Source organism: Amblyomma americanum, chromosome 3 (genome assembly GCF_052857255.1).
Source record: "Amblyomma americanum isolate KBUSLIRL-KWMA chromosome 3, ASM5285725v1, whole genome shotgun sequence".
Classification (NCBI taxonomy): Eukaryota; Metazoa; Arthropoda; class Arachnida; order Ixodida; family Ixodidae; genus Amblyomma; species Amblyomma americanum.
The window spans coordinates 217,133,474-217,160,634 of NC_135499.1; the positions used below are offsets into that span (position 1 = coordinate 217,133,474).

Consider the following 27,161-nt stretch of genomic DNA (forward strand, 5'->3'; position numbering starts at 1 on the left):
TTTACAGAGAGGCGCAAAATCCTTCGATGCATTAAGTAGCCAGAGCGTCTGGTGGTGTATATTTGCTTTACTTGCTTTACAGTGCTTTTAGCTAGGGCAAAAAGTTGGTTTTGTTAATGTAATATAAAACACAAAAACTTGATAAGACGTATCTCTAGTTATTAACACAATTTGCGGTATATTTACTCTTTGTCCAATCATCAAGCACCCACTAACTGATGTCACATCCGCTGCTAAAAACCGCCACTGTATGGTAACACCGTCAGCGCAAAAAATTTGTTTTTGCGAACGAATTAAAACATTAAAAACCGCAGTATATGCGGTACGACCGATGCTAATAGCATCACTATTACTCATTGTATGCAACCAACAGGCAAAACAATGCACTGAAAATGTGTTTCGGGACCCCTTTAAGCTGATCTGATCTGTTCGTTCCGCACGTGGAAGTTGATGAAGACGACAATGCGGAATGCGCAGCGCGAGAGTGTGTCGCAATTCAACACAAGGCGTGATCAGTTGCAGCGCTAGCATAGTGCTCTCGTGCAGTGGCCAGCGAAGCTGATTTGTTCGCACCGCCCCAAGTTCAGAACCCAGTCGCTGCAATATCTATTTTATTTCTGCACCCTCAGTCAGGGATGCCACAAGATTCTTGGTTGGGTTTGACCCCATGAAGTAGTGCTTTTGCACTAAAAGCCATAAGCACATTAAAAAGTACAGCTGTTTAAAATGCTACATCATCACCGATTCTTGCTCAAGTACGTTGGTAGGCCTTCGAATATCCATGGGGCAGAGCCGGGCCTGAGTCTGAGCTTCTTGCATTGCAGCAACACCACTTCTCCATTGACCACAAACTCGAAAGGCCGAATTAAATCCGTCGGGACAAATGTCTCGCAGACATGGACATGCTTGAGTCAAAGCTAAAACCACTGCTTTCCTGTAGGGGTATTGCCTGCTTCCATATTTTACGCTGCTCGGCGTCACTTGCACACAGAACAGTGAGGTTTTTTCCTGCGTACCTCCATAGCCAGAGCGACAACCCATCACACAGCAAGTATTCAGCATCGCAGGCTTGCGCGTCGTGTCACATGCACTGCACTTGTTTGCAAATGAAGACAAAATCAGAAGAGAAAATAGCTGCTGCCACACCGCCGGTGTCCTATTACACCTGTAGCGCCTGTAGCCTCGCGGCCATACAGACGCTCGCTTGCTCGCGTCGTTGACACCCAACAGGACTTTTAGCGCCACCTCGTGAAAGGTGCGGTCAACATATGAAGCTCTCCCATAACGTTACGGAAAAGTTTCATGACCATAAAAGCATTGAAGGAGTACGATCAAGCTGTACCACTCTTCTCTTCATATCATATTAGATGTGCATTCAACTTCACCAGTGATGACTTTGTTCAAGTACAATAATATGTAAGGCTATCAGATAGAAAAAAAAAAAAGATATCCTTGACCTAACGGGAATGAACACTGCAAGTTTTAATGTGTCACAGCTGCACATACAACCTCCGGACAATTGTGCCTGGGTTCCTTTGGTGAAACCGAAATGTCTGCATTACAACTGAAAGTCAAATAGTTTGCGCTCTAGTTGTCCAAGGAGAAAGAATGAACACAACGAACACCAAATAGACGCAGCAAAAAAAAAAGGACTTTGAAGACGTATGCACAAAGAAAATGCATGCATCATACCCTGCTGCTCTCTAGGTCTCACAATGTCTGCACTGAATAAGCTAGAGACGGGAATTCACAGAATAAACCTGTAGTATGCCTAGCATTTTGCATCAACTTTTTCCCACATTTACAGCTGGTTTCCAAAGAAATAATGAGTATCACTCATTAGCATCCACCTCAAGGTAGCCAAACGGGTACAAAAGGAAGCTACATTGGACACACCGGTTTTCAGATAAAAGAAAATAAAGGCAAACCTGCAACTGTGTCATGATTATGTTCCATCTCAGGTGATTTTACACTACACTAACAACCTTAGCAAGAAAATGTCCCCTGACGATATGCCCACGGTTACTTTAGTGCTAGGCAGCGTCCCCCCCGACTGTTAACTGCAGCCACTTCTTCCTACAGCAGCATCAAGCAATCTACAATCGTAGCCCATATGCACATTACCACAAAAAAGCACCTATGCAACCACTTGGTAAAGTGAAGAAAGTTTTCTGAGCTTAGTCATCAATAGAAACTAGCAATATATGCAAGTAATGACTTCCATCTGCCTGTAGAAGTTATGTAATCTGCAAATTTTAGCCACAAAATTATGCAAATTCTTTAGTAGAGGCCTTTTACCTCTTTACTGACACAAATGCAAAATCTAGCTTTTGATCAATACTGCAGTAATCACTGTGAGCTGCAAAACAAATGACCTAGTTTCAGACCAGCACTTTAGCACCAACGCATGGCATTAAGACAGTCAGTTTCCAAGACTTTCCCATGCCCTAACCATTGTGCATGGTATGCACCTACTGCCCACAACTTTCCCAAAGTGGACAGCCTACCATGCACAACTGAGAAGAATAAATAAGCAAAGGCACGGTTCAAACAGCAATGACCTTGAAGTATCTCTGCATACTTTGAGAACACGCTGCCACAAAGTTGCCACCACTTCGATGAACGCACCTGATAGGGTTGCACAGTAGCTGAGCTGGATTGTTGCTGAATTGAAAGCTGAGCTTGGAGAGCAGCTGCCTGTGCTTGCTGTTGCTGAGCTTGCTGCAGCTGTTGTGCCTGTTGCTGCTGCTGGAGTAGTTGCTGTTCCGCTTGCTGCTGAGCCTGCTGAATCTGTTGCTGCTGAATCTGTTGCTGCTGAAGCTGCTGTTGTAGCTGCTGTTGCTGCTGTTGCTGCAAATGCTGCTGAAGTTGTTGCTGCTGCAGCTGTTGCTGTTGCAGTTGCTGCTGTTGGAGCTGCTGCTGCTGCTGTTGCAATTGCTGAATCTGCTGCGGCTGCAACTGAGCCACAGCAGTGGGAGTCGCCATGACAGCTTGCGTCGGGTACATTACAGCCGCCTGGGTCTGAGGCAGGGCAGTCACGTAGCTCACACCTGCAGAGGAATCCCCATTGTACTCCAATCAGTCTCCGAGAAAAGGATCAGTCTGTTGACAAGCAACAAAGTAAGAGAAAAACATCACACATACACCACCTGGCCGCACAGCCCCAAGATCAAAAATCCTGCAGCGGAAGGAGAAATTGCACTGTGCAGGCTTCTGCACATGAAAAATAAAAACATGAAAATATCTGCGAACACTGTGCTGTGGATCAGAGTACTAATGTATGACCACCAATTTTCAGTTTTTTCCTCCTGTACATGAAAGCTACGTAACGCTCCACTTTCCCATTCAAAACTCAACTAGGCCCACATAGGCTTAATGGCAAAGGCAAGTAACAAGAGAAGCAAGAAAAATTATAAAATGCACCGATTGTCTCAGAAGTAAAATCCTCGTTTAAGGGAAGAACACAGCTTCAAGCAATTTTTTATTATTATTATTATTTGCATGTAATTTTTTGAGCATAATAGAAATAATTTTATGGCTACTCTCACAAAATCTCGTTATATTTTCAGAAAATCGCTTTCTAATACGTATTTTTCCTCCGAATCTTGTGACAACACTGCAAATTCAAGAAAATATGGCAGAAGAAACATTCATTGTGTTCCTACTGGCATGCTACAGGTCAGAACCTTCTTAGAATTTTTTTTTCCACAACGCAGTAAATTTGCCTTTGAATATTTGCGATGCAGTGTGTTGACATGTCTACAGTGAGAAGGAATCTTCAGAAGAGAAATTCGAAATGTGCAAATTCGAAAAACAAAGAATGTCTTGATCTGCACTATGGTCCTAGGAGTGGAATGAAACAAACATGGCCAAAATAGATAAAAGAGCCATGAAGAAATATGCTCCGCAACGCGAGTATCAAGGCAGAAAAGCGTAACAGAAAAAAAGGCCATTGTCTGAGCATTTCCCCTCAATGTAGAGCTGCACCGGCTCATGAAAACTTTTTTAGAACACTTCCTGGTCAATTTCAACAATGAAACTTCAGACAGCATAAAAAACTAGGCATACAAGTGGACACAACAATTTTCAAAAAATTTTTGGTATTCCAAAGATCCGTAATCCCCCTTAACCAAATGCTTCTCTTTCACTATATTTAAGAGAAGAACAGAAAAAGTACACAGCAACCAACAACAGAATAGGACCAATTAAACCTGCTCAACAACATATATAACAATGCAGAAAACTGCAATGCTTTCCGAGCACTGCGCTGCCTATAATGCTGCCACCATTATGCCCAATTCGTTTTTAAAGTCACACTAAGGCATATTTCCTGTTTTGGCAACGTTAGTGTAAAAAACAAAACAAAGGGGTTCGAGAGAAGGAGAGGAGGAAAGCTGAGCGGTGCTGCGCTGATAAGCTGGCCGAGGGCCAAGTCTGGATCTCTGGCGTCCTCTGTGCTTATCTAGTGCTTGCACGACAACAGCCACTCATCAGATTCGTGGCATGCTCTGTGCACGGCGGTGCACAAAACACCACAGCAAAACAGAAAAATCGAGAACACCCTGCTCTCGTACCACAATTGCCGAGAGAGACGTAGTGGAGAGGATCACACAAACTGCTGTCGCAGGATGTCGCGTTACACAGGCCTGGTAACAGTTAGCCAATATTTCTTCAGCAGATATTCATACTTAGAGAAGGTATTACCTCCCTTGATTTAAGCAGGCAGTCCCAACTGCCTTCGAACTACAATACCTGAAGACTGCAACCAGCCAGCACATGAGGCTGCTCAGGCAAGCAAATAAACAGAAAGATGCAACAGGAAAGCAAGTTCCGATCAGGAGAATTGTGACGGCACTAAGAAACACAAAGGTATGCAAGAACAAAGTCAAGTAAAGGTTATAGCACAGAGTAAGATTGGGATCATGAAATTATATACGCAAAAACAGCTGCAAAAAAAAAAAAAGCCAGAACCAGATTCTCTTCTTCACATGCCATCATGACGTCAGAAACACTTTAACAAGAACATTAACCCTCAGCAATCATTACCTGCATTACACCTGGCAATGATGAATGGCTGTTCCAGTCATATGTCAGGAACTACCTGCCTTATGTACCAAGTTGACTCTGGCCATTCGACCATGCTTGTCATGCCTTTCTTGCTGGCCAAAGAAGGGCACTTTCTTGACAGCTCTTCCAACACACATTATTTATGGTTTGGTTTCTTGCTTTCAGAGAAATGCACAGTCAGCTTTAAAACTTTGATACCAAGACCAACAGCATCATTTATGAGTTCTAGCTTTATTACAAAATTAACTCACCCAAATTCAATGACACTGAATGGAACGTTCGTGGAAAGAACATTTATGCTCTTCAGTCAGAAGAGACAGAGTTCATCTGATTCCAGTGAAGCTAATCAAGGCAGAAAAGGCACAATGGTTCCCAGCTAGACATGTAGCAAATAGCAGGGAATGCCTTTAGCACTTCCATACAGTTAAATTACTGTTGAGGGACTAAGGTTCAGGGGCCTAAGAGAAACATAACTGTTTAGCTGACAAGAATTAGTGCATTAATGGTAAAGCTTCACTGCTGCAAAGAGTCAAATTTAAAGGTTACCCTAGGCAGGTTTTGTCTACCATGCATAACTGGGCAAAAAAATTACCTCCTTTCTGTAAAAGATATGCATAAAGCGTGAGGCAACTAATGATACTAAATTACCTTAAGGAGTTTGCAGCAGGCATCATTTCACAAATTTTATAACCTGTAATTCACATGCAATAAACAATTTCCTTACTACTGCAGAAAAACCTCATTAATTCAACCCCCATTAATTCAGAAATTTGGGCAATTCGGACAGCCAGTGGACCCCCGCCAGAAAGCCAAGTAAGTCTTTTGCATCTGCCCATTTTGCCCATTTTGCATTTTGCCCATTTATTCAGACACACCATCAGTTAATTTGGTCACACTCCCGATGTAACGCGGCGTCAGGGTATGAATTGATCAACATGCAATCATCCAAATACTCATACTCCTCAGACTTAAACTACTCATTACAATGTTTCCCACGGCCCTCTGATGTGCATGCAACGGTAGGTGTGTTGACGTGTTAGGCATCTGATTAGCCCTCTTTGACAAGTTGATCGTGTCCATCCGTAGAGTTTCGTTCTCAAGGCTTTGCTGCCAGCCCATGGCGACGGCCGCTATAGGTCGTGCATCTCAGCCAGCCAAGCCAATGGCTGTGCGCCGTTTAGAACAATTGCCTTGTTGGTGATATTTTTACCTTTTTTTTTATTTCAAATGCATCATGCAGCTCCAGTGCCAATCCGTCCACGTGGCATTTCCGTTCTTAGAGTGTGCCAAAACACCAAAACTCTGCGCTCGCCATGTGCTGTTCACCATTTGTGTGGTGAAGCCTCCTCACGTGCAACACCACATGCGAAGAAGCTCCAGCTCTGCCGCGTCACACACTGAAAGCAGCCACGGAGACCTTTGGCACTATGCAGCAGTGTTAACATGACAGCGTTCAGAAATTAAGGAGGGACGTGGCTTTCAGCAAAATCTTTTTGTATTTCTTAATGTGTTCATATGACTTTCTTGAGCATATTAGAAATTATTTTATTACTACTCTCACGAAATTTCACTGTTGTATCCCAAGAAAATTGTTTTCTAATATATAGTTTTTCTCTCAACCTTGTTTGGTTTCACAGGATGAAACGTCCTAAAGCGACTCGGGCTATGAGGGACGCCACAGTGGAAGGCTCCAGATAATTCCGATCACCTGGGGTTCTTTGACCTGCACTGACATAGCAGCCTACGTGGGCCTGTACCATTTCGCATCGCATCCATCAAAGCTGACCACGGCGGCCGGGATCGAACCCGAAAAATTTCATACAAGTGAAATATTTCATACAAGTTTAAAATACAAAAAATCTCTTGACCTGCATTATTGTCATAGGAGTACAATAAAACAAACGGGGTTAAAATAGATAAAACAGTCATAATGAAATTTGCTACCCAAGATTAGTACTATTTAGGCAGAAAACCATAAGCTCAGAGGAAAACTCTCACTGTTCGAGCATTTACCTGCAATGCACATCTGCTGCAGCTAATGAAACAATTTTTTAGAGTACTTCCCAGGCGACTTCAGCAATGAACCTTTAGGGCAGCATAAAGGAAGAGTCATTCAAGCCAATACGACATTTATCAAAAACTTAATTTTTTGACCATTTTCGATCAAAATCATCATCGCGGAGTCTTCGCCTTAAAAAGAGATGGCCATTGCCCAAGTTTTCACCAAATAATTATTAATTTTACACAAACGGTTTTTGGCAGTGAATTAGAAAACCATTCGATAATTCGACATTAAGATAATTCGAACATTTTTTTCATTCGCTTAAGTCTGAATTAACACGGCTTAGCTGTATTCATGTGCCTCTTCTCCAGTGCTGCGTCAAGCTATATGTTTTATCATGCATTTGTGACTAACACTGTAATCTACTAATGAGTTTTTGGGTACTACGTACACATTACAAGTGTAACGATAGAGGGCCTGTAAAGACGATTCAGCGAGTAATTAAAAATTTTAGGAGAGGTTAGTTTAGTTTAGCTTACGAAGTTTAACGACCCACAGCAACTCAGGCTATGAGGGACTTCATAATGGAGGGCTCCAGAAATTTCTACCACCTGGGGTGTTTTTAACGTGCACTGACATCGCACAGTACACGGGCCTCTAGCATTTCGCCCCCATCGAATTTCGACCGTCGCGGCCGGGATCGAACCCGCGTCCTGAATTAACACGGCTTAGCTGTATTCATGTGCCTCTTCTCCAGTGCTGCGTCAAGCTATATGTTTTATCATGCATTTGTGACTAACACTGTAATCTACTAATGAGTTTTTGGGTACTACGTACACATTACAAGTGTAACGATAGTGGGCCTGTAAAGACGATTCAGCGAGTAATTAAAAATTTTAGGAGAGGTTAGTTTAGTTTAGCTTACGAAGTTTAACGACCCACAGCAACTCAGGCTATGAGGGACTTCATAATGGAGGGCTCCAGAAATTTCTACCACCTGGGGTGTTTTTAACGTGCACCGACATCGCACAGTACACGGGCCTCTAGCATTTCGCCCCCATCGAATTTCGACCGTCGCGGCCGGGATCGAACCCGCGTCCTTCGGGTCAGCAGCTGAACACCATAACCACTTTAGCCACCGCGGCGGCTCCTAGGCGAGGTTAGCATTACATTTAGGGGTGTACGAATATTCAAAATTTCGAATACGAATCGAATATGTTTTATATTCGATTTGTATTCGAGAAATTGATATTTGAGAATTTCTGAATATTCAAAAATTACTGAATACTCGCCAGTGATCGTATACTGCGCAGACTTTCATAAATTCGACCGTGGCAAAACCATAACATCTGGGCAAAATAGCCAATGATCGAGTGTCTCTGAGCATGGCTCCCGCCCTCTTGTTTTGTAAACTATGCTATGCGAGAATGCCTACTTGCAGAATGTCGTGGGAGCCTCCTGAAGGGGCACGTCGAGTTGTCACAATAGGGCAAGTGATACTGCAAAATCTCACCTATTGCATGGTGCATTGTAATCTGCGCACCTCTTTAGTGGGCGTAACGGCAGGCGTGACAACGGTCGGAAGGCCCCTGTCGCTAGATCAAAAAATGGCTGTGGTTTAGCTCTGGTTAAACCTGGAGTGACGCGATAACTACATCTGGCTAAAAGGAACTCACTCGGTCGAATTGCAAAGTCAGTCTTTCACCAATCCGTTTCGCTGGGCGTTCTTTTTAATCTTCGTCCCTGGACGTGGATTCACTCCCCCCCGCCTCCCCCACTCGGTTTTGACGCCAGCAGCTGCTCCGCACCACGTGACCAACCACGTGACCAGCCTCATGACTAGCCACGGCGCCGTGAGGGTGGCCACAGAGCTCAGGGGCGGCCACGCAGCTCAAGGGGTGCCACGCTGGAGGCTCAAAGTGCTAGCGTAATGCAGCTATCGCTACAAAAATAGCCTGGCCGCATTGTTTCGGTTTCTGAACTTCACCGCTGACCCGTGGCAACTGCAAATGTCAGCCCATGCATTCGCCGGTAGTCCAATACCAGCTCCACGTGGCTTTCGGACGCCGATTGGCGCGTCGCGGGTTGTTTCTTTTTCTTTTTTAGAAACCGTCTCGCTGTTCCGACGCCAGTGTGTGTTCCCCGGCTCCTTGCTCGCATTTGTGTTGTTCTTCCAGCACTCCAAAACGGGTGGCTCGTCACGGGCTTACATGTGTTAGCGCAATGAAGCTGCCTCATGAGGCCTTACTACATCTTCGCATTTTCGGCAGGATTTTTTTTTTTTGGAAGAGGGGGGGGGGGGGGGGGTAATTTTATAAACCGAGGCCTTTGGATGAACTGGGCATTTCTTCCGGTCCCTTAACTCTGAATGAGGTTTTACTAGTCATCATGTTATTTTTTGTTGCCAGTCTTGTCATTTTAGAGGTGTTGTTTTGCATTACCTCATTATAGTTTGGATGCTGTTATGCTGTCTAATCAAGTAGTACACATTTCTGTGCACATCATGTTTTTTAATATGGTACTGAGGCAGTATAGTTTTGTTCGTTTTAGTTGCAAAGACCATACACTACTTTGAAAAAAATAAGGGCAACAACATTTTTCTTGTTTACCATTTTCTGAAATTCTTTTGTACTGATCATATTCAATATGATATTCGAAGCCATTTCTTCTTCATATTCGTATTCAATTTGTATTCGAAAATTTCAATATTCGCACACCCCTAATTATATGACATCCAAAGCACCTTAGGTGTGCTTGTTATAAGTAAGTCACCCAACTTTCTGCGGCAGAAAATTTCAGATTCCGCGAAATTCCGTGGGAGACAAGGTAATGCTCGAAAATGCACTTCGCTTTATATACTGAACCAAGGTACGAATACAGTGCCAATTTTTTTTTTCCATGCTTTTCTACGTAGCTAAAGCAACCTTCACCCCCAGGCTTCACCACGGAAGCAAGCATTTTTAATGACCATGGGGCAAAGTGCGCAGCATGCAAGTGTGAAGGAGAAGGTCGTTATACATATGGAAAGAAGTCTGGGTGGGTTATTGAGAAAGGGAAGGCACTGAAAGAGTTGACTAGAGTAAGGAAAGCAATAAAGGGCAAATGGACAAAGGTCTAGGCAGCTCAAAACACCGAGTAGCAGGGACATAGCAGTGATGGCAGCTGCTGCTGCATGGGAGGCTCCATGGATGAAGGTATTGGAGACTGAAGCACTGCTTCCTAAATAATGCCGATGTTGACTTATCTACCGCTTCTGTATTTTAGTGTGCCGTATACATTTCTTTGGAGGACCCTTAGCCTATGGTTGGCACAAATAGTTTGAGATTGCATTGAAACTGTAATACCATATTTATTCAAATCTAGGCCGATAGTTTTTTTCAAATATTCATATTCCAAACTCTAGGGCCGGCTTAGATTCGAGGATTTTAAAAAACGCACCAGTTTTTCATTCAAACTGCTAAATATGGTGCATAGCTAGCGCCATCTAGAAAAGTCAGTATCGCAGCCGCTACTAGCCGTGTCAGTAGCCAACCGTACACAAGCGAGGTCGCCATTTTGACCTGTGTCGTGTCGGCCGTATCGGTGCGCAGCATGGTGTTATCGCGATGGCACCAAGCAGGAGATGCCACTACAGTGTCGCTTTCAAGCGAAAAGTTGTGATAGCCGCAGAGGCATCGTCGAACCTTCAAGCCGGGCGGGACTTTGGCGTTGACGAGAAAAACGTCCGTCGTTGGAGGGGACAACGACAACAGCTTTTTGCGTGCGCCGCAACGAAGATGGCATTTAGCGGACCAAAGAAAGGCCGTCACCACGAAGTGGAGACAGTTTTGGCCGACTTTTTTCGGACGCAGAGAGCAGCTGCCCTTCCAGTGACAACAGAAGTGCTCCAAGCAAAAGCTAGGGAACTTTCGAGAGAGCGAGGCCTAATGCCAAAGGATTTCAAAGCCAGCCGAGGTTGGCTTCAGAAATTCATGAAGTGCCTCGGCTTCAGCCTCCGACGTCGCACTTCAATCACCCAGAAGCTGCCAAGCGATTTCGAAGAAAAGCTGACAGCTTTTCAGTGCTACATGCTGCGAAAGAGAGAAGCGGCAGGCTACAACCTTGGACAAATTGGCAACGCCAACCAGATGACTGTGTATTTTGATATGCCAGTGGCGTACACAGTGAATGAAAAGGGTGCCAAGGAGGTGAAGGTGCGCTCTGCGGGCTACGAGAAGCAGCGCACAACTGTGATGCTGTGCTGCACAGCTGCTGGACATAAACTCCCTCCTTATGCGATACTTGAAAGGAAGAAACTGCCTGCTCGAGAAACTTTCCCAAGAAATGTCACTGTGCGGGCAAATGAAAATGGGTGGATGACAGGTGCGATGATGGAAGAGTGGATTAAGATTGTGTGGCGATGGCGTCCAGGAGCCCTTTTGACAAAGCACTCACTCCGTGTCGTCGACTCTTACCGTGGGAACTTGACCGACAACATGAAGGCTGCGCTCGCCCAGGCGAACACGGACCTCGCTGTCATACTGGGCGGCATGACGAGCCAGTTGCAGCCACTTGATGTCTGCATTAACAAACCTTTCAAGGATTGTCTGCAGAAATATTACACGGACTGGTTGGCTGACGAAGATCACATGCTAACGGCAACGAGCCGCATCAAACGTGCATCGCTATCGCAGCTGGCGGGCTGGGTAGCTGCAGCGTGGGACGATACCCCAGGTACTTTGATCATGCGCACCTTTAAAAAGTGCAGCATATCTAATGCGCTTGCTGGTACCGAAGATAGTGCACTGTTTGAAGGTGACAGTGACAAGGAACACAGCGACGACGACGTTGAATGAGCTCTGCACATTCAAATTCAATAAATGCTGTTTGCATTTTGTGAACGCTGTCCTCGCTGTTTTTGTTTGGCCTACATTCGAGGTAACATTTTTTTTTGTTGTTGGCTTCGGACTTTAGGGGGTCGGCTTAGAATCGGGGTCGGCCTAGATTCAAGTAAATACGGTAATATTTATCTAAAAATACTCGTCAGTTCTCAAACTTCCACCTCATGTTATGTTCATATTAATAAGGTAAAATAGTCATATTTCCATCATACTGCAGTGCGCTGATGTCTATTATAGCAATGGCATAAAAAAAATGAGAATGTGACAGCTAACACACAATTCCTTGAAAAATGCTCAAATCCAGAACTTTTCGTGGAATCGCAGGAAATCAGAGGCTTCAGTTATAAGGAAGTCCAACACATCGTACAGATTTTCATTATAGCAGGAACTCAGTCTCGTAGCCTCTTACTGAAAACAGAAGAGTAAAAGTAAAGCTTTGTCATATTTTCTTCAGGCGGGTGCTCTACAGCTACGACAAAACTGAAAATTCAAAACTCGAAGCCAAATTAGTTGAAATGAGACGGTAGCGTGCACAGTACTAGTAACAACTTATAGACAAAATCTTTCAATCACTCGAATTAATTCAGGGCATAAAGGTGTGCACTGCAATTACATTCACAGAAATCAACAAGAACTCTAATTCTCCACACCACCGAGGTTCAAGAATAAAGGTACATATGTGTGTACTCAAGTGCATTCATAGCGTACTCATACTCATGCTTGTACTATACTGGGGAAGAAGTCTTATGTAACAACACACAAAAACCAAACACAGTTCATATTTTAATACCATTTGCACACGCTTAATTGCAAATTTCACCAATACTACTTCTCTCTACGTTTACAATAAATGTCAAGGTCAACAAGTTTTAAATGTATTATCACAACATTAAAAATTTCAAGTGCCTACTAGGTATGCTACCAGGTGAACATTTCTAATTATCCTTAAAAACTGTCTTCTCCTCCCATCAAAAACACTGGCAAATTATGTGCAAATGTGGAAAATAAATTATTTTGAATATTTTTGCATGAAATGCTATAAAATTTTGTGCAGATAGGTAATTGAATAAGCGAATACTAAAATAAACAGTTAAGAAATTCCCACTCTCCATTCCAGATTTTAATTAACCAAATGTGCAGAATTTAAAATTCTGCACATTTAGAAAAGAAAAAAAACCTCACATGCTGACACGATACCCATTTTTACAAAAAGCAAAGTATGGAAATATTGCAGGCGTACACACATAACTGACAACTTGTATGAAAGGTCATTTGCACAAGAAAGTTTTACTGTTGCCCATTCTACAATGGCAGGGGATGAGTGGCACCAATTGCTCAAAACATGAAGCTCCAGGAAAATGATGCCACAGTGTTACTGTTAAGTTTCTTGCACCGTCTATCTTTTGGATCATGTGCATACTGGGCTGCTTTGTTAAAATACCTCACAATTGTCCAGATTAACTGCCAAGAATCGGAAAAAATCAGATATACAAAGTCAAACATTTTGATGATTAAGGCCATTCTATTTGCCACGTCCTCTTAAAATTAAGCTAGAAGTGCAATGCATTTCAATCACCCTCATGGTCCAGAAGGCATTGCAAAGGGGAATGGTAGGGACAAATGCATTCATTAGTGCAGTAAAGAATAAATAAACAACTGTTAACACTTCGGCAGACTTTTAAAATGAGATCACAAGGCTAACTGCTAGCATTTAATCCAAGCCAAGTCACAATTTAAAATGAGAAAAAGTGATGCCATTCTGGCTAGAGTTACTGTATAGGTTCCCTATGAGAGATACAATTAAGAATTTGTTTTCTGAAGCCACACACACACACCTCTACTGGCCAAAAAAACTGCAGTATAACTGTGCTTTGTCATTTTACTGTACTCGTACACCAACCAGCCCCAAGAGCAGGAAAGTGCAAGCAGCTATAATACTGCAGTTTTTCAATTCCCTAGGTGACCTGAAGTCAAAGCTGATATCATAGCCTTCGTTTGGCTGTTGAAACCAAAACAGCATGTGAGAAAAAAATTCAATTGCAGATTATCTACCGGTCACAAGTGAATCTTATGTTCTGATCCACATTTACTGATGTCTGCATTTACAAAGAATCAAAAATTTAGTGTCTGCATTCGTTCAAGTTTGCTATGCATTCTCCAAACGTCAGCCAAACAACTGCTCACACTACTTAAGTGTTATGTTGTTTGCCACTGCACTATGCCAGCATAACATTATTTAAATACTCACATTCCATCACCTATCCCCACAGTCAGCACTGACCACAGCTTACACATATGCTACAAGCTTATCCTAGCATAAACAAAAGTGCCAAGCTTTCCACGATTTGATGCTCTCATGCAGGAGCCAACCAAGTATGAAAGTGAAATGTGCAATGAACACACTAACAAATCAGTTCTGTGCACAAGCATGCACACTGCCCTGAGCAATGACATGATGCCACAACTTTGTGGCATTTTTTCACCTAGTTGTGCACATTATCCTACACTGCTTCGTTTCTCATAAACCCCAAGCAAACACAATTACTTTAATTGCAAACAGTTTACTTTAGTTAACATGGAGAACAACTAAATGTGAAGCAAAGCATGCGACTGTTTTTGGTGCGGTTATAGAAAATGGCAGAGGGCAGCCCACATCAGGTGTTATGAACTGGCATGCCTGATATGGAGCAGCCCTTTCTGTCATCCATGACTTGTAGGTCTGGGGTGGGTTTGCGTCATCCACTCATCGTCACAAAGCAGCACTGGTAAGCGCAGATCAGTCCTTTCTGCTTCACAGCAACAGCTCAGGCTTAGCCACAAGTTCGAAGGAATCTGTGCAACTTCCATAAACCATGACAAGCTTTTCTACCACCAGGCCTTTGCAAAGAAATAGCATTTCCCAGCATGAGGGATGCACCTGGGTGTAATCATCCAAGAAAACCCCTGCTTGCACTTTTGTGCAATTATGTGCCCCGCCCCCATACAGTGAAAGCTCGTTAATTCGGACCTCGATAATTCGAATTTTCAGATAATTCAAACTACACCACTTGGTCCAACCAAGTTCCATAGAGATCTGTGAATAAAAAAGCCCGTTAATTCGAAACCGAATCTGTTCCGCTACGGATAATTCAAACTACGCGCCGCCGCGTCTGGGCGGCTTGGCACACAGCACGTGGCCAAAATAAAAGCACCTCTGCATAGTTAGAGGCTGCACACGTCCTAAACGGGGACAGAAGATGGAACCAGATAAAACCATGGAAGAGTGGGTAAAGCCTAAATGGTGCCATCACCGGCGTGGCGGCCAGCGGCGCCGGATGGTAAGGGTTGGCGGCCGCGGTGGTGGCTGCCTACCCTCTTTTCCGTGCAGCCTCCGAAACTCGCAACTAAATACTCATTAATTCGAGCCCTGTTAATTCGCAAATACGGATAAGTACTGTCGGTGCGGTCCCAGCCAACGCCCATGAAAGGCTATGACTTTGGATGGGCGCTACAAATTAGGTGCGAAAAACTTTTTTTTTTTCTTTGCGAGTGTCGTCCATCCTTCCAGCCATCAGTCGCCAACGGGAGCATGCGATCAGCCGCAATCATGATGCCGGCTTTTAGCATCGTTCGCTGCTATCGCACGTTCCAATGATAGTGGCAGTGTCCGCCCCAATCACCCATGGAACGATAAAGGGTGACCCACGTGGAGCGTTCTTCATGCAGAAAACTGCCACCCGGCGGTCAGCCGCTGGCCGGAAGCGGCCAACATGGGCTACCAGACCGGACCAATCGGGGCACGACCGCGTCCGACTTCTGCCCGCTTCTACAACATGACCGTGCCTGCCAAAGCGGCCTCTCGCTTCATCACGAACTCATCGTTGGTGCTACACTGTGCCTCATGTTCACGGCAAACAACAGTCGCACGAAGCTTTCGCTTTGTCTGAAGATGCCCGCAGCACAAAATTTTAGGGATGAAAAGTGCCAGATTTTCACAATACTTCTGGATTTTCAAAGCTGCAAGGCTTAGCCACTACGCGTCGGTTGACGTCAGGAAGCGCGGGAGGTTCAAACAGGTTAACTATTTTGGTTCAGAAAGGGGTCACAAAGAATAATTCGCCCTCTATCGTCATTGAATAAATAATAGCTTAATTGTAAATGCAAAGCTGTTCTTTTCAACAGTTTACTAAGCATATGGAATCGCGCTGTTTCTAAATCCTGGCCGCAGCGGTCTGGCGGCAGCCGTCCGTTTTCTGCCGCTTGTGGTGCGTCGGCGTTCCGCCGCGCCACTCAAGATCCGCAACGCAAGTTCGCTCCATGTGGGTCGCCCTTAAGGCGAACGTACTGAAAACGAGGCTTGCACAACCGGACAAGCGCTGGCACTCTGCCAAGTTCGCTTCCCTCCCTTGCTAGAGCTAACATCAAAAGCTAAACACACGGTGATGTTGGTGCGAAATGGAGGGAAGCGTTAAAGACCGACGCTTTTTTTTTTTCAAATTCTTAGGCAAAAATCGGGGGTGGGTGGGTTCATTATGTGAGTGGGTTCGTTGCGCGAGTAAATACGGAACATATACCGTAATGCAAATGGTTCTTGTCAGTTTTTTCGAGGCCAATTCGAACATCGGATAATTCAAACTTTTTTTCCTGGTCGCGTGAAGTTCGAATAAACGAGCTTTTACTGTACCTGCCTCCCTCGTGCACGCACACATACACTGTTCCACAAGGCATAGCGTCAAATTAAAAAACAGGTCAGCTAGCAGCACAGGCAGTGCAACCAAAAGGACCAAAAAGAACGAAGACAGGGGGCTCACTCGAGGGCATGGTTTGGGCAAGAGACATGGGCAGCATTATGGATGCCGACTGGCCACCCACCATTCCAGGGCTCACCAGGATGCCTGTGGCCAGTGCAATGCAAGGAGACAAGCAAATCAGCTTCAAGAAACTGGTCACCATCCTTCAAAAAGGCACACCTCACTTTGCAAATGAGAGAAAGAAGCAAATGAGCGACTAGCCAACCTGACGTGATGGTGGCGATTAATGAGGAGACAAGGTACACATGATATAAAGACGTTCTCAAACAGGCATGAAAAACAAAAAGCAAGAAATAAAGCACTTCCAATACAAGCATACATGCTTTTGAACTTCATTTTTACTGCCACTAAGTGCTCTAAGCCATCAGACCATCAGAAAAAAAAGGATTCAGAATGGAGAAGTGTACAACACACAAACTGGCATAATATCTGTGCCAAACACCACGGTTCTGTATGGTGGCCTGGCAAACTGTAACAAAAGAACGACATAAAATCTAACAGCTCCAGAAAAGTACCTCTCTTCTCCATGAAGCAAATAAAGTACGAGCATGAGTCGGAGCAGGCATGTTACACTGGGTACCAGACGAACAAAATTTGCCACACAATGAATTAGGTTGCGGATCTAACTGTCAATACAGAACGTCACAACTTAGAGCTCGCAAGCAGTGAAAGTACTTAGAAGCTTTACGAGCACCCATGTCATCAATTTCCCACTTTTGTTGCCGAAAGAAATAGCGACCAACCAATTTTTCGAATTTCAATAATTCGGACGCACAATATTTCAAATTTTACTCAGGAACCACCATGCACCTCGTAGGAATGTGTACATATTTGCAACCAATATTTCTGACTCAGTGGAGAGTATGAAAGTTCTGATTTTATGGACGAAGAAACAGACTCCGGCAAGACTGCGGAGTCTGAGAGTTCAGTTTTTTTATCTAACAAACACACAAGCGAGCATTGCTACCACAACCAGCCATCTCGAGTTCCAAGCAGATTCAGTTGGATGGATCGACCTGGCTATGCTTGGTAGTCTTCGTACTTCATTGCTGTCATTCCAGTTAATGCTAGGTTCTTAGTTCTCATCGAGGCGGTCTACAAATAAGTGTGAGCATCGGTAACGAGGCAGCAGCAGCATCTGCTGTAGGTGAGACAACGCCGTGGCCCATTAATGCGGACGGTTTGGGGGAGGTGCTGGGAGAGGAAGGGGGTTAGTTGGAGGCACTTGCTTTTTTCCGCGAGTTCCCGTTTACAGGCTTCGTGACCGTAGTTGCCAAAGAAACAGACGCAGGCTCGTGCCACGCGGGTCATACGGTGGAGGGCATGCCTTGCAGTGCGCCAGCATTGGCAACCTGAGGTGTTGTGGTGCGGATAAGCGCAGCACAGACATAACGAAAGTACAACACAATGCCATGAGGGAAATGACGAAATAAATGACTTTTCATCAAGCCAGTTTTTTTTCCCAGCAAAGTGATTTCTTCTTTCATGTTCATGAATTTCGGACTGCTCGGTTATTTGGACCATATTTCTAGTCCCGCCGAGTCCAAAAAAAATGGTGGGCAACTGCAATGTTTTCTGTGATGTTACTACAGGATGAACTTGAAGCTTGTTGCTTGACACACATTACGCACATGTAACCAATGCATGTCGCTTGGCAGTGTGATAAACACGCAATCGCAATAATATGTTATACTACTGACTGCACAAGCATACCAACTTATATTCATGCAGCACGTCAGTTTCAACTTGAGGCATCCTGCTCATAAATTTAAAGGGCCGAGTGTTGCTGCAAAGCAACAAAGGTGCTCTGCACTGATATTCCTCAACAAGCATACCAAACTTCTAAATGGCAAAACTCACTACAAAAAATCTATCTCAAAATTAGCATCCAAAAGCCAGATAGCATTAGCTTTTTCATTCATCTTGCAGCAAGCTGAAATACCCAATGTCAGAGCAATAAAACAGCTGGCATCCATGCCCCTGGGTAAGACAACGCCAAATTCAGGAGAAAAATGGAAGGCATTCTCTCACCTTGAGCTTGCATTTCACCTGCAGCACCAACAGGCTGGAAGACCTGGCCCAGGCCCGTGATGACTGATGCTGCTGAAGCCAGTTCTACATTGTGCCAAAGCAACAGATCATCATTTGCGTCACCAAACAGCAAAAAACACGAGCAGCTTATTTAGCTACACAAGCTGTTCTACACCCCTTGAAGGTATCGATGACAGAGTTTGAGTTGCTCCCTCAGAACTCATTTTTCACACCATAGCAGCACATTCCTATCCTGCCTAACCAAAAATCGGATGTACCATGTGTGCGTCAATTACACAAATTCCAGTTTTCTACAATGTAAAATCTCTTCACTCGCCAAAAAAAAAAATATGAACCCGAAGTTGCATCAGTCAATTTCATGCACCAGCGCCATGTGCAAGATCCCAAATTCCACATGAGACTTCAAGGGACTCCACTACGAAACTAAGTTCGTAACCACAAGGCACGTTAGGCTCAAATATATTCTGCCAGGTTACACTTGGCTTTATCAGTCATGATCACACATCAATGTTTTGCTTTGTTTTCGCACCACCTCAAACACCTGCCCTTTCGAGATAACACAACGTGTGGCAGTGGTTTGACCATTAAGGAGCACTACGCTAAGCATCCTTGCCATCACAAGATGGGGGGAGAGGGTGCCGGCAATGTACAGTAAAACCTCGTTAATCCAGCCTTCAAGGGGCCAGGAAAAATGTCCAAATTATCCGAAAGTCCAAATTAACAAATGCACTCTTGAATAACATCAGAGGCATTTACTGTGTGCACACTCTTGCGATTGTTAGCACACAACTGCTCCAGAATGGTTAAGGTACTCTTCACGGTGCAACGCTGTAGCAGTGCAACTTCCTCACGAGAGGTGTCATCGCTGGTGAAGAGGCACCACCACACAATCTGCAAACAGCATGTGACAAGCACACAGTTTTGCACCAACAAAAGAATGGATGTATCACACAGATGGAAGCAAGGAAAACACGTAGGCAAATGACCAGCGACGTACAAATTAGTGTTCGAAACTGCGCAAAATTGTACTCGGCTGGCTGGCCGAAGAACGGTCAGGCCGCCATCGCTGTGGTCTGAAACAAAACTCGTAAAGAGGAAAACTGAACTATGTGGTCGCACGATTTTTCGGTGCCGGGACTCGCCGAACGTCGTCACGCCTGCCGTTGCCCGACATAAGAGTGAGGGGCACCTCTCAGACGTGATATTTGACATGACGTGGGATATAAGCACAATCACTACGTCGTTCGTACCACGGCACGGCCTCTGGTCGGGAGCATGTCCGAATTAATTGGTGTGAGCACAGCAGCATACGAACTAACGAGCGTCCAACGCCATAGGATTGCATGCACGTTGGCTGGAACCTTGCCAGCAGTCCAAATCATCCGGATTTATGAATTAAAGGAGGTTGGATTAATGAGGTTTCACTGTACTAACAGCAGATTGACAAGGCATCCAATTTTAGCACATCAGCAAAAGGCACTGTTCAGATGTGTGCACAACTTGCAAGAAGGAAGTATGTTACTCACGCTGCGTGGCACCTGGCAGAGTCATGGCAGACTGGAGTGCCAGACTAGCTAGCTGCTGCTGCTGCCATTCTGCGAAGTCTGTATGTGTCTGTGGACAAAAAACAAACTATGCCTGTAGCAGGAACTGCCACTTCAAGTTACCACTGAGAAAAGCTCTTAACAAAGGTTTTTTTCTGCCCAGTGTAAGGGCCGCACCCGTGTATGAGCCGCACCCGTGTATGGGCCGCACCCTGTTTCCCTCAAGGAAATATTTTTAAAAAATATATATATCTGTGTAAGGGCCGCACTCGAACTTTTTACAACCTACACGGGAATAGCCTTCGAAATGCACGCATCATGGCCTCCGCAATCAACTCCAGCTGCGAGCAACGGTGTGCTTGATAGCGGAGGCCACGCATGTGCACAGGAACTATCAGGTGCCTCCCACAGACGGCGCCTGAGGCTGCGGCTCATCATCATCATCGTCAACTTTTTCCTCCGCCGCAAGCTCCCGCTATCGTATCGGCATTATCCAGTATCACCAGCTCCAGCCTTTTGTGGCTGTCAAAGGCACGGGAGTTGTGGTAGCGTTTTAGTTCACTGTAGTTGTTGCTTTCGCGTGCTACAGCCAAGCATTGCAGTTTTATCACGATGAACAAGCACCTTAATAGCTGCCCGACTGGAAGTTTGCTGTCAAACACAGCAAGCGTGCGGCGGGCAGGAAATTCGACGTGGCCAAGAAGTGCGTCCGACGATGGTGCAACCAAAAGGATGCATTGAGGAACACAAGCTGGAAAAAGCGCGCTTTCCGAGGCAAGCCGTGCAAGTTTCCCGAACTGGAAGATGAGCTGCTCTGCTAAGTGATGGAAGTGCGGAACCATGGCTACACGTTGACAGAGGACATCTTGCGCAACTTCTTGTGGAATGAGCGTGCCCCAGAGCACAGCACTAGCTCGGAGTCTGAATACTCGCGAGTGATGACTGAACGCAGAAGAAATGCTGCTCATTCTCCGATTCGTGCGTTTTTACTTTTTAAAAAATTGGCACATCGCGTGTATGGGATGCACCCTGAAAATTGGCCCTCAAATCTAGAAAAAAAGTGCGGCCCTTGCATGCGTTTATACGGTAGCTACTGCTAATCAATGCCTATCCACAATATTACCACTTGCAAGCTTCGACCTCAAGTAACGCCTTACATAGCCGTGTTATTTCAAGCTGGGCTGCTAACACGAATAGTAACAGTGAGTGTTACCTCTTGAACCTTGAAAAGCTATACATGCCCACCAAAATGATGGCATGCAACAAAACGCAAATATGGCTAAACAGCCACCTACTCACCGTTTGAATCAGGCTAATTGCCAGTGACTTTGCAGCTTGAAGTCCCTCTAAAGTTGGATGCCTACCAAAAAGAAGTAGTAACATCTTAATATTCTCTCAACGTACCTCTCCACACTTGGAGAACAATCTGTACCTTGCACAATTACAGTCATGCCTTGATAATGAACACTTTGGTTCCTTATCAAACTGTCCATAAAGAGTGCCATCCCCAAAAATGAATCGTGGAGAAAAAAAGAAACATTTTTATTCACAAGAACGCTGAGATTACAGTCTGCTTCTGCACATAGTCTTGTGCAGTGAAGTGTGGTCTGCTACTGTGGCTGTTCACACCCATGAACTGCTAGGAGAGGATTCTCACACTCGTGATGCGTGAGGTCTTTTGCATGCGGTCCTCTGGCTCTAAAGATTTCACTCTGTTCCAGAATGCCATGCCAGTAACATCTTAGTTTCTTCCCATCCATTCACTTTATCACTACTCACTCTTCTACACTGGCCATTTGCTCGTTATGTCTTATTTTCAGGACAGTGACTGGACATGCTTTCTTATCTCTAGCTTTGAGTCACCCTTTAAGCTTCACAACGTCCAAAGCAACAGAAAAATTGAAATGGTCACAGGCAGCATGAGGGGTGCACTGTCCCTCCCCCTCTTTTCTAGCCTACAGACGACAAAAAGTTTGCTGATGCAGTACGCATGGCAACATGAGTTTGAGACCCGTTTGATAGGACATATCAGCACCCAGGCAGCTAACAGGTGCTGACCAGACCGAAATAGCAAAAGGTGCTGAAGAGCTTTCTTTACAAGCATTCATGCAATACATCATAACAAACGAAGAGGCACATCCAACCAGGCACACTGGACTGTTAGACATGAAACCATGAGGTAAAGACCATCATTGAGGCATTCCAACTCTCTCAAAACCTTTGGCATGTGTCCTGCACTCAAAATGCAGGAAAATAACATAAGGTTAGGGAACTCATGGTCTTGCTCACATCACTGTCCATAATTTAATGTGACAATAAAACAATGACCCCAATGGGCACAATGCATTTTCACCCTGCTCATTGTTCAAATGGCGAGGTTCTATATCAACAAGGCACACCAATATTTAGAACGTTTGGTGGCAAGAAGAACTGTCCACAATTCAAATCATCCATATTAATGGGGCACAACTGCATGCGCACAGGAACAGCAACGGCGCCCACCCAAACTTGCCATAATGGCGACTGGCTAAAATAAGTTCACTGCACGCTAAGTAGAGAGAACACAGCTGGCGATAAATGGTATGTGCTGATGGCAGACGGTCAGCAGCGATAAAGGAAAGACACATGTACACATCGCACCCACAGCCCTACAATACATCTATGCTCAAGGCATTCTCACAATTGCCTGCCTTGGTTACTGGCATGCAGCCGCTTGCTGCAGGGCAAGTGGCGAGCCACTACACGTCCTGCTCGAATTAACCTTTCCATACACTCAGGAATTTAAATTATCAGGTCTCCTGACTAACTGAAATACATGATAGTTTCATGAGAGCGGTTTACACAGCTTGAATAAACCAGACATTCAAAATTAAGCAAAGCTGAAATTAAAGAGACTCCACTGTAGCAGGAACCTGTTTCTGAATGAATTTAGCTCCCAATGTGAAACTACGGATCGCTTTTAGCAATTATTAACAGATTTTTAGTGCCTACATACAAGTGCTGAAAAACATAGGCAAGTAAAAATAAGTGCTCACGTGATGTGAATGTGAAGTGGTTCAAAGGCTTCTCTTCCAGAGGTGGGGTCTAGGAATCCAGACCCTTTGCCACGCAGCGTCACATTAGCACCAGTTGTCGCCTTGATGTGATCCAAATAGGAACCCTGGGCCCCATCAGAAACTTTAGTTAAACTGCCAATTCTACTGTTAACCGTACCTCTCTCAGAAACGATTATTTATGACAGCACTTGCATCAATTACCACTCGACCCTTGGCATTGAAGCCCAGACAGCACACTCTGTGTGAATGCCACCACCATATGAACTGCTGCTTTATACGAAAAATCTTAATGTCCAGAAATCTGCCCAATAAGAAAAATGGCATCATAGACGTCTTTCTGTAAACTACGCTGTAAATTAAAAATTTCACCGACGATTATGATATTTCCTAATACGAAATTTGAGCACAGCTCGTTAGGTGTTTAGATTCTGCACATGCTTCTTCAAAGCTAGAACTACGGCATGGGCTGACCGACGGTGCTAAACGTCTTTCATATATAGGGCGTTCCACATCTATTCATCACTTTGCGCCAAAGCAGGCACACACAAGTACAGCGTCCACCGTCCATGCTCTCTCACCCTCCCACCGAGGCTCGCGTGGCCATTAGTAAGGAGAGGAGTGAGGTTTCCAGAGGTTTCGAGTTTGTTCTCTCTGAACCAGCACTGCCGCAGACGAGAGAAGTGAACAGGGCATCACACAACACACTCAAGGTTACACGCCCTCCATGGGTAAACAGGGGCTGTTTCTCGAAGATTCTGGGTTCTTCTGCGGCACGCACAGGCATGATTATTTTCACGCCACACCGGCTTTTGGCACGCTATGGCGCATACGACTCTGGCCCCATCTCTAAGCGAGCAGCGGCACTCTATGCACCCACTTAGCATGCACGTGCCTGAGTCTTCTTCAGCGCCCAGCTACACAGACAGCAATGAAAACAGCGAGGGACTCCGCTAAACCCACTAATGGGTACGTAAGAGCTGCTCTAAAACAAAAAAAAAATATAAAACAACTATGTGCAGTTGAGCCTTCATATGCAAAACTGAACATATTTGTACTTGTAGTATAGTGCCAACATAAAAATTTACACAGTATTTTGCATTCAAAACACACTACTATAGAAGGCCAGCAAAGGCCTGCAATGTGCCCCTTGCTACAGTAAAATCTCATTAATTCGACCCTAATTAATTCAATACTCTGGATAATTCAAACCACCGGCATGGTCCCAGCCAACGTCCTGTAAGTTTATGATGTTCGACGCTCGCTAATTCAGATGCTGCAAGACTCGCACCAGTTAATTTGAACAGGCTACCGAAGGGAGGCCGTGTCCAGAAGTGACTGCGGCAAGCAATCATCCAAACAGCCCTACTCAAACCTGAATTCCATGGTGCAGAGTTGCTCACATATCTCTGACGTGCAAGCAACAGCAGGCGTGATGATGAACGGACGGCCCCATCTCCAACAACAGTCAGACCGCGTAGTTTCGGTTTTGCTTCTCTGAGACACGCACGACCTCGCATTAGCCAGCCTAACGAGCCTAGCTGCATGCCGTTTTGGGCACTGTTTGGTGAGTCGCTGGCCTCACCACTTTTTCTCACCACTTAGGCACCGCTGATCGTTTGCATCCGCGTGTTCCTGCATTCTTCCAGTGATGCCATTCGCTGCTTGCGCAGTGAAGAATCCTCACATGCAATGCTGCCACTTATGAGCGGTGTGACGCAGTAACAACTGCATCGCACAGTGAAGGATGCAGGGGATGCCCTTTCTACTTTGCAGCAGTTTAGCTTTGATGCTCCCAACATATGCACATAATGCAGCACTGATGGAAATGTGTAAAATAAGCACTGTCGTGCCATTCTCATCCCAAAAGCAAGCAGCCATTGCCCAGTCTTCCACCAAGTAAACCTGCCGTGATGCAAGCGGTTCTTTTTAGTTTTTAAAGGGTCATTCGATAATTATAACACTTTTTCTAGTCCTTTGAAGTTCGAATTAAAGACCTTTTACTGTATTATGCCTACCAAATCGAACCAATCAATAAAATGCAGTGAATATAATAATGCTGAAAACTATCACGGGTCTCACCAGCAGTGAACAAGACAGTGTCCTAAACGCACAAAGCTCAGTATGTCTGTTCTACAAGTGAAGAAGCAGGACTGACTGGCACAGTTTCTCAATGCTGTCGAGAGATGCTTGAAAGTTAATCCACAAATGGAAATGAAAAATCACAACTGCCATGCTTGGTAATTATTCCAAGGAGGCTCAGTCACTAAATTAAACAGGCCTATCTAATCCAGACTACCTTTAGATTCCAAGGCGTAATATAATTCACGTACTGTAGAATCTCAATGATACGCATTTTCGAATACGAATTCGTGAAATTCCCTGGCCGGAGTACACTGTGTACAATGTGTATAAATTCGGATATTTTGAACATTCTCCTATGCCACTGTGGATGATACAAACATAGGAGCTTTGGCTGCACTCTCAAGCGCTAAAGGGCGCCATTATGTTGCTAACATTGCGATTGCTAGTGTGGTACGCACCGTAAGCAGTGAGTGGCAGCGCGCGGCTCGCATATCACCAACCTTGCAATTGCCAGTCGTGCTGTACACAACACGATTAATGAGCTGTGGCTACATGGCTGTAACTAAATCCCATCAGCCATGAAGAGATATGTGTGAATGCCTTTCCTGTGCTTTTACGTATGAATTTCGTTCGTTTTAAATGATCGTATCGTCGAGATTCTACTGTATACCAAACTTTATCTTTCTTACACATTCAGATTACAGTTCTGTGAAATGCCAAACCTGCACCAAGCACACACACACAACCCACATAAAAGAACAAGCACAAGCAGCCAGACACTGTTCGAATAAACAAATGGTAAGCGCTATACTGCACCTACACAAAATCGATGTAATCAAAGAAATCCAAGAGGCTCACCGCAGGACCAAGAATCCTCTCCCGTACTTGATAGGTCGCTGGTGCATGTTCGAGGCCCACAAAAATCTTGTCCTGAATATAGTGATGCTGGGTAAAAGCAAGCACATAATGACATGTAAGCAACAACTCAACAAAGCAGGCAACCTCGCTACTTCAAAGCCCATCAGATCATGTAAAATATTCTAATTAAGTGGGTTTTCAAATTATTCAAAAACGAAGCAGAATGAAAGATGCAAACATGAAAATCTGTGCAAATGCATGCAGGGCTTCAGTCTCTACCACTGCACTCAACAAAACTGCGGTCAACTTTAAAAGGTATACTGAGGACAACTCCATCCAATTATTGTTATCAGTAAAAATTGGTTCTCCCTCACTTTCTGGCTGTGTTGACATTTGTCCAACAGCAAAAGATGCATTTATAACCGAGAAAATTGAACAAAGAAATCGTCTTGCCATTCGATTCATACTCATAATGTCCTTTCTGAAGAGAACAAGCTGCCACCGTTTTTAAGTGAATGGCGGTGTAGCTCGGCCTCTGAAACCCACACTTGAAAATCGGCGTCAATGCACGCATTTTACTTGTGAAATTGGCTGGTAACAGCGACACTCGTATTAATTTTTCTAATTTTTCAGCTTATAGCAGCTTTGTTTTAGGTAAGAGTGCTCTCTTTGTGATTAGAACACGGCACCCTATTGATATAGGCTAACGTGTATTAGTCCTCAGTGTTCCTTTAACAACTAGTCAGAGTGTCGCCGCTGCCTGCGCAGCACGAGAAGCATCCAGTAGACCTCTTCTGGCCGATGTCATCAGCCCATGTGTTTCTAGTCCA

General features: G+C 44.6%; 1 protein-coding gene across 3 annotated transcripts in view; it reads right to left on the reverse strand.

Moving 5' to 3' along the window:
* Window positions 1-27,161, reverse strand: part of LOC144126058 (uncharacterized) — a 46,020-nt gene that overhangs the window by 12,027 nt on the left and 6,832 nt on the right. The window contains exons 6-12 of one of the 3 annotated variants that reach the window (XM_077659962.1): window positions 26,332-26,418; window positions 23,371-23,495; window positions 21,635-21,695; window positions 20,318-20,405; window positions 18,771-18,854; window positions 16,740-16,823; window positions 2,629-3,050 (exon numbers count right to left, since the gene is read on the reverse strand). In XM_077659962.1, the coding sequence (XP_077516088.1) occupies window positions 2,629-3,050; window positions 16,740-16,823; window positions 18,771-18,854; window positions 20,318-20,405; window positions 21,635-21,695; window positions 23,371-23,495; window positions 26,332-26,418 (951 nt within the window). Of the gene's footprint in view, window positions 1-2,628; window positions 3,051-11,523; window positions 11,628-16,739; window positions 16,824-18,770; window positions 18,855-20,317; window positions 20,406-21,634; window positions 21,696-23,370; window positions 23,496-26,331; window positions 26,419-27,161 lie in introns of all 3 variants that reach the window. The other 2 variants (XM_077659964.1, XM_077659963.1) reach the window with 2 other exon arrangements.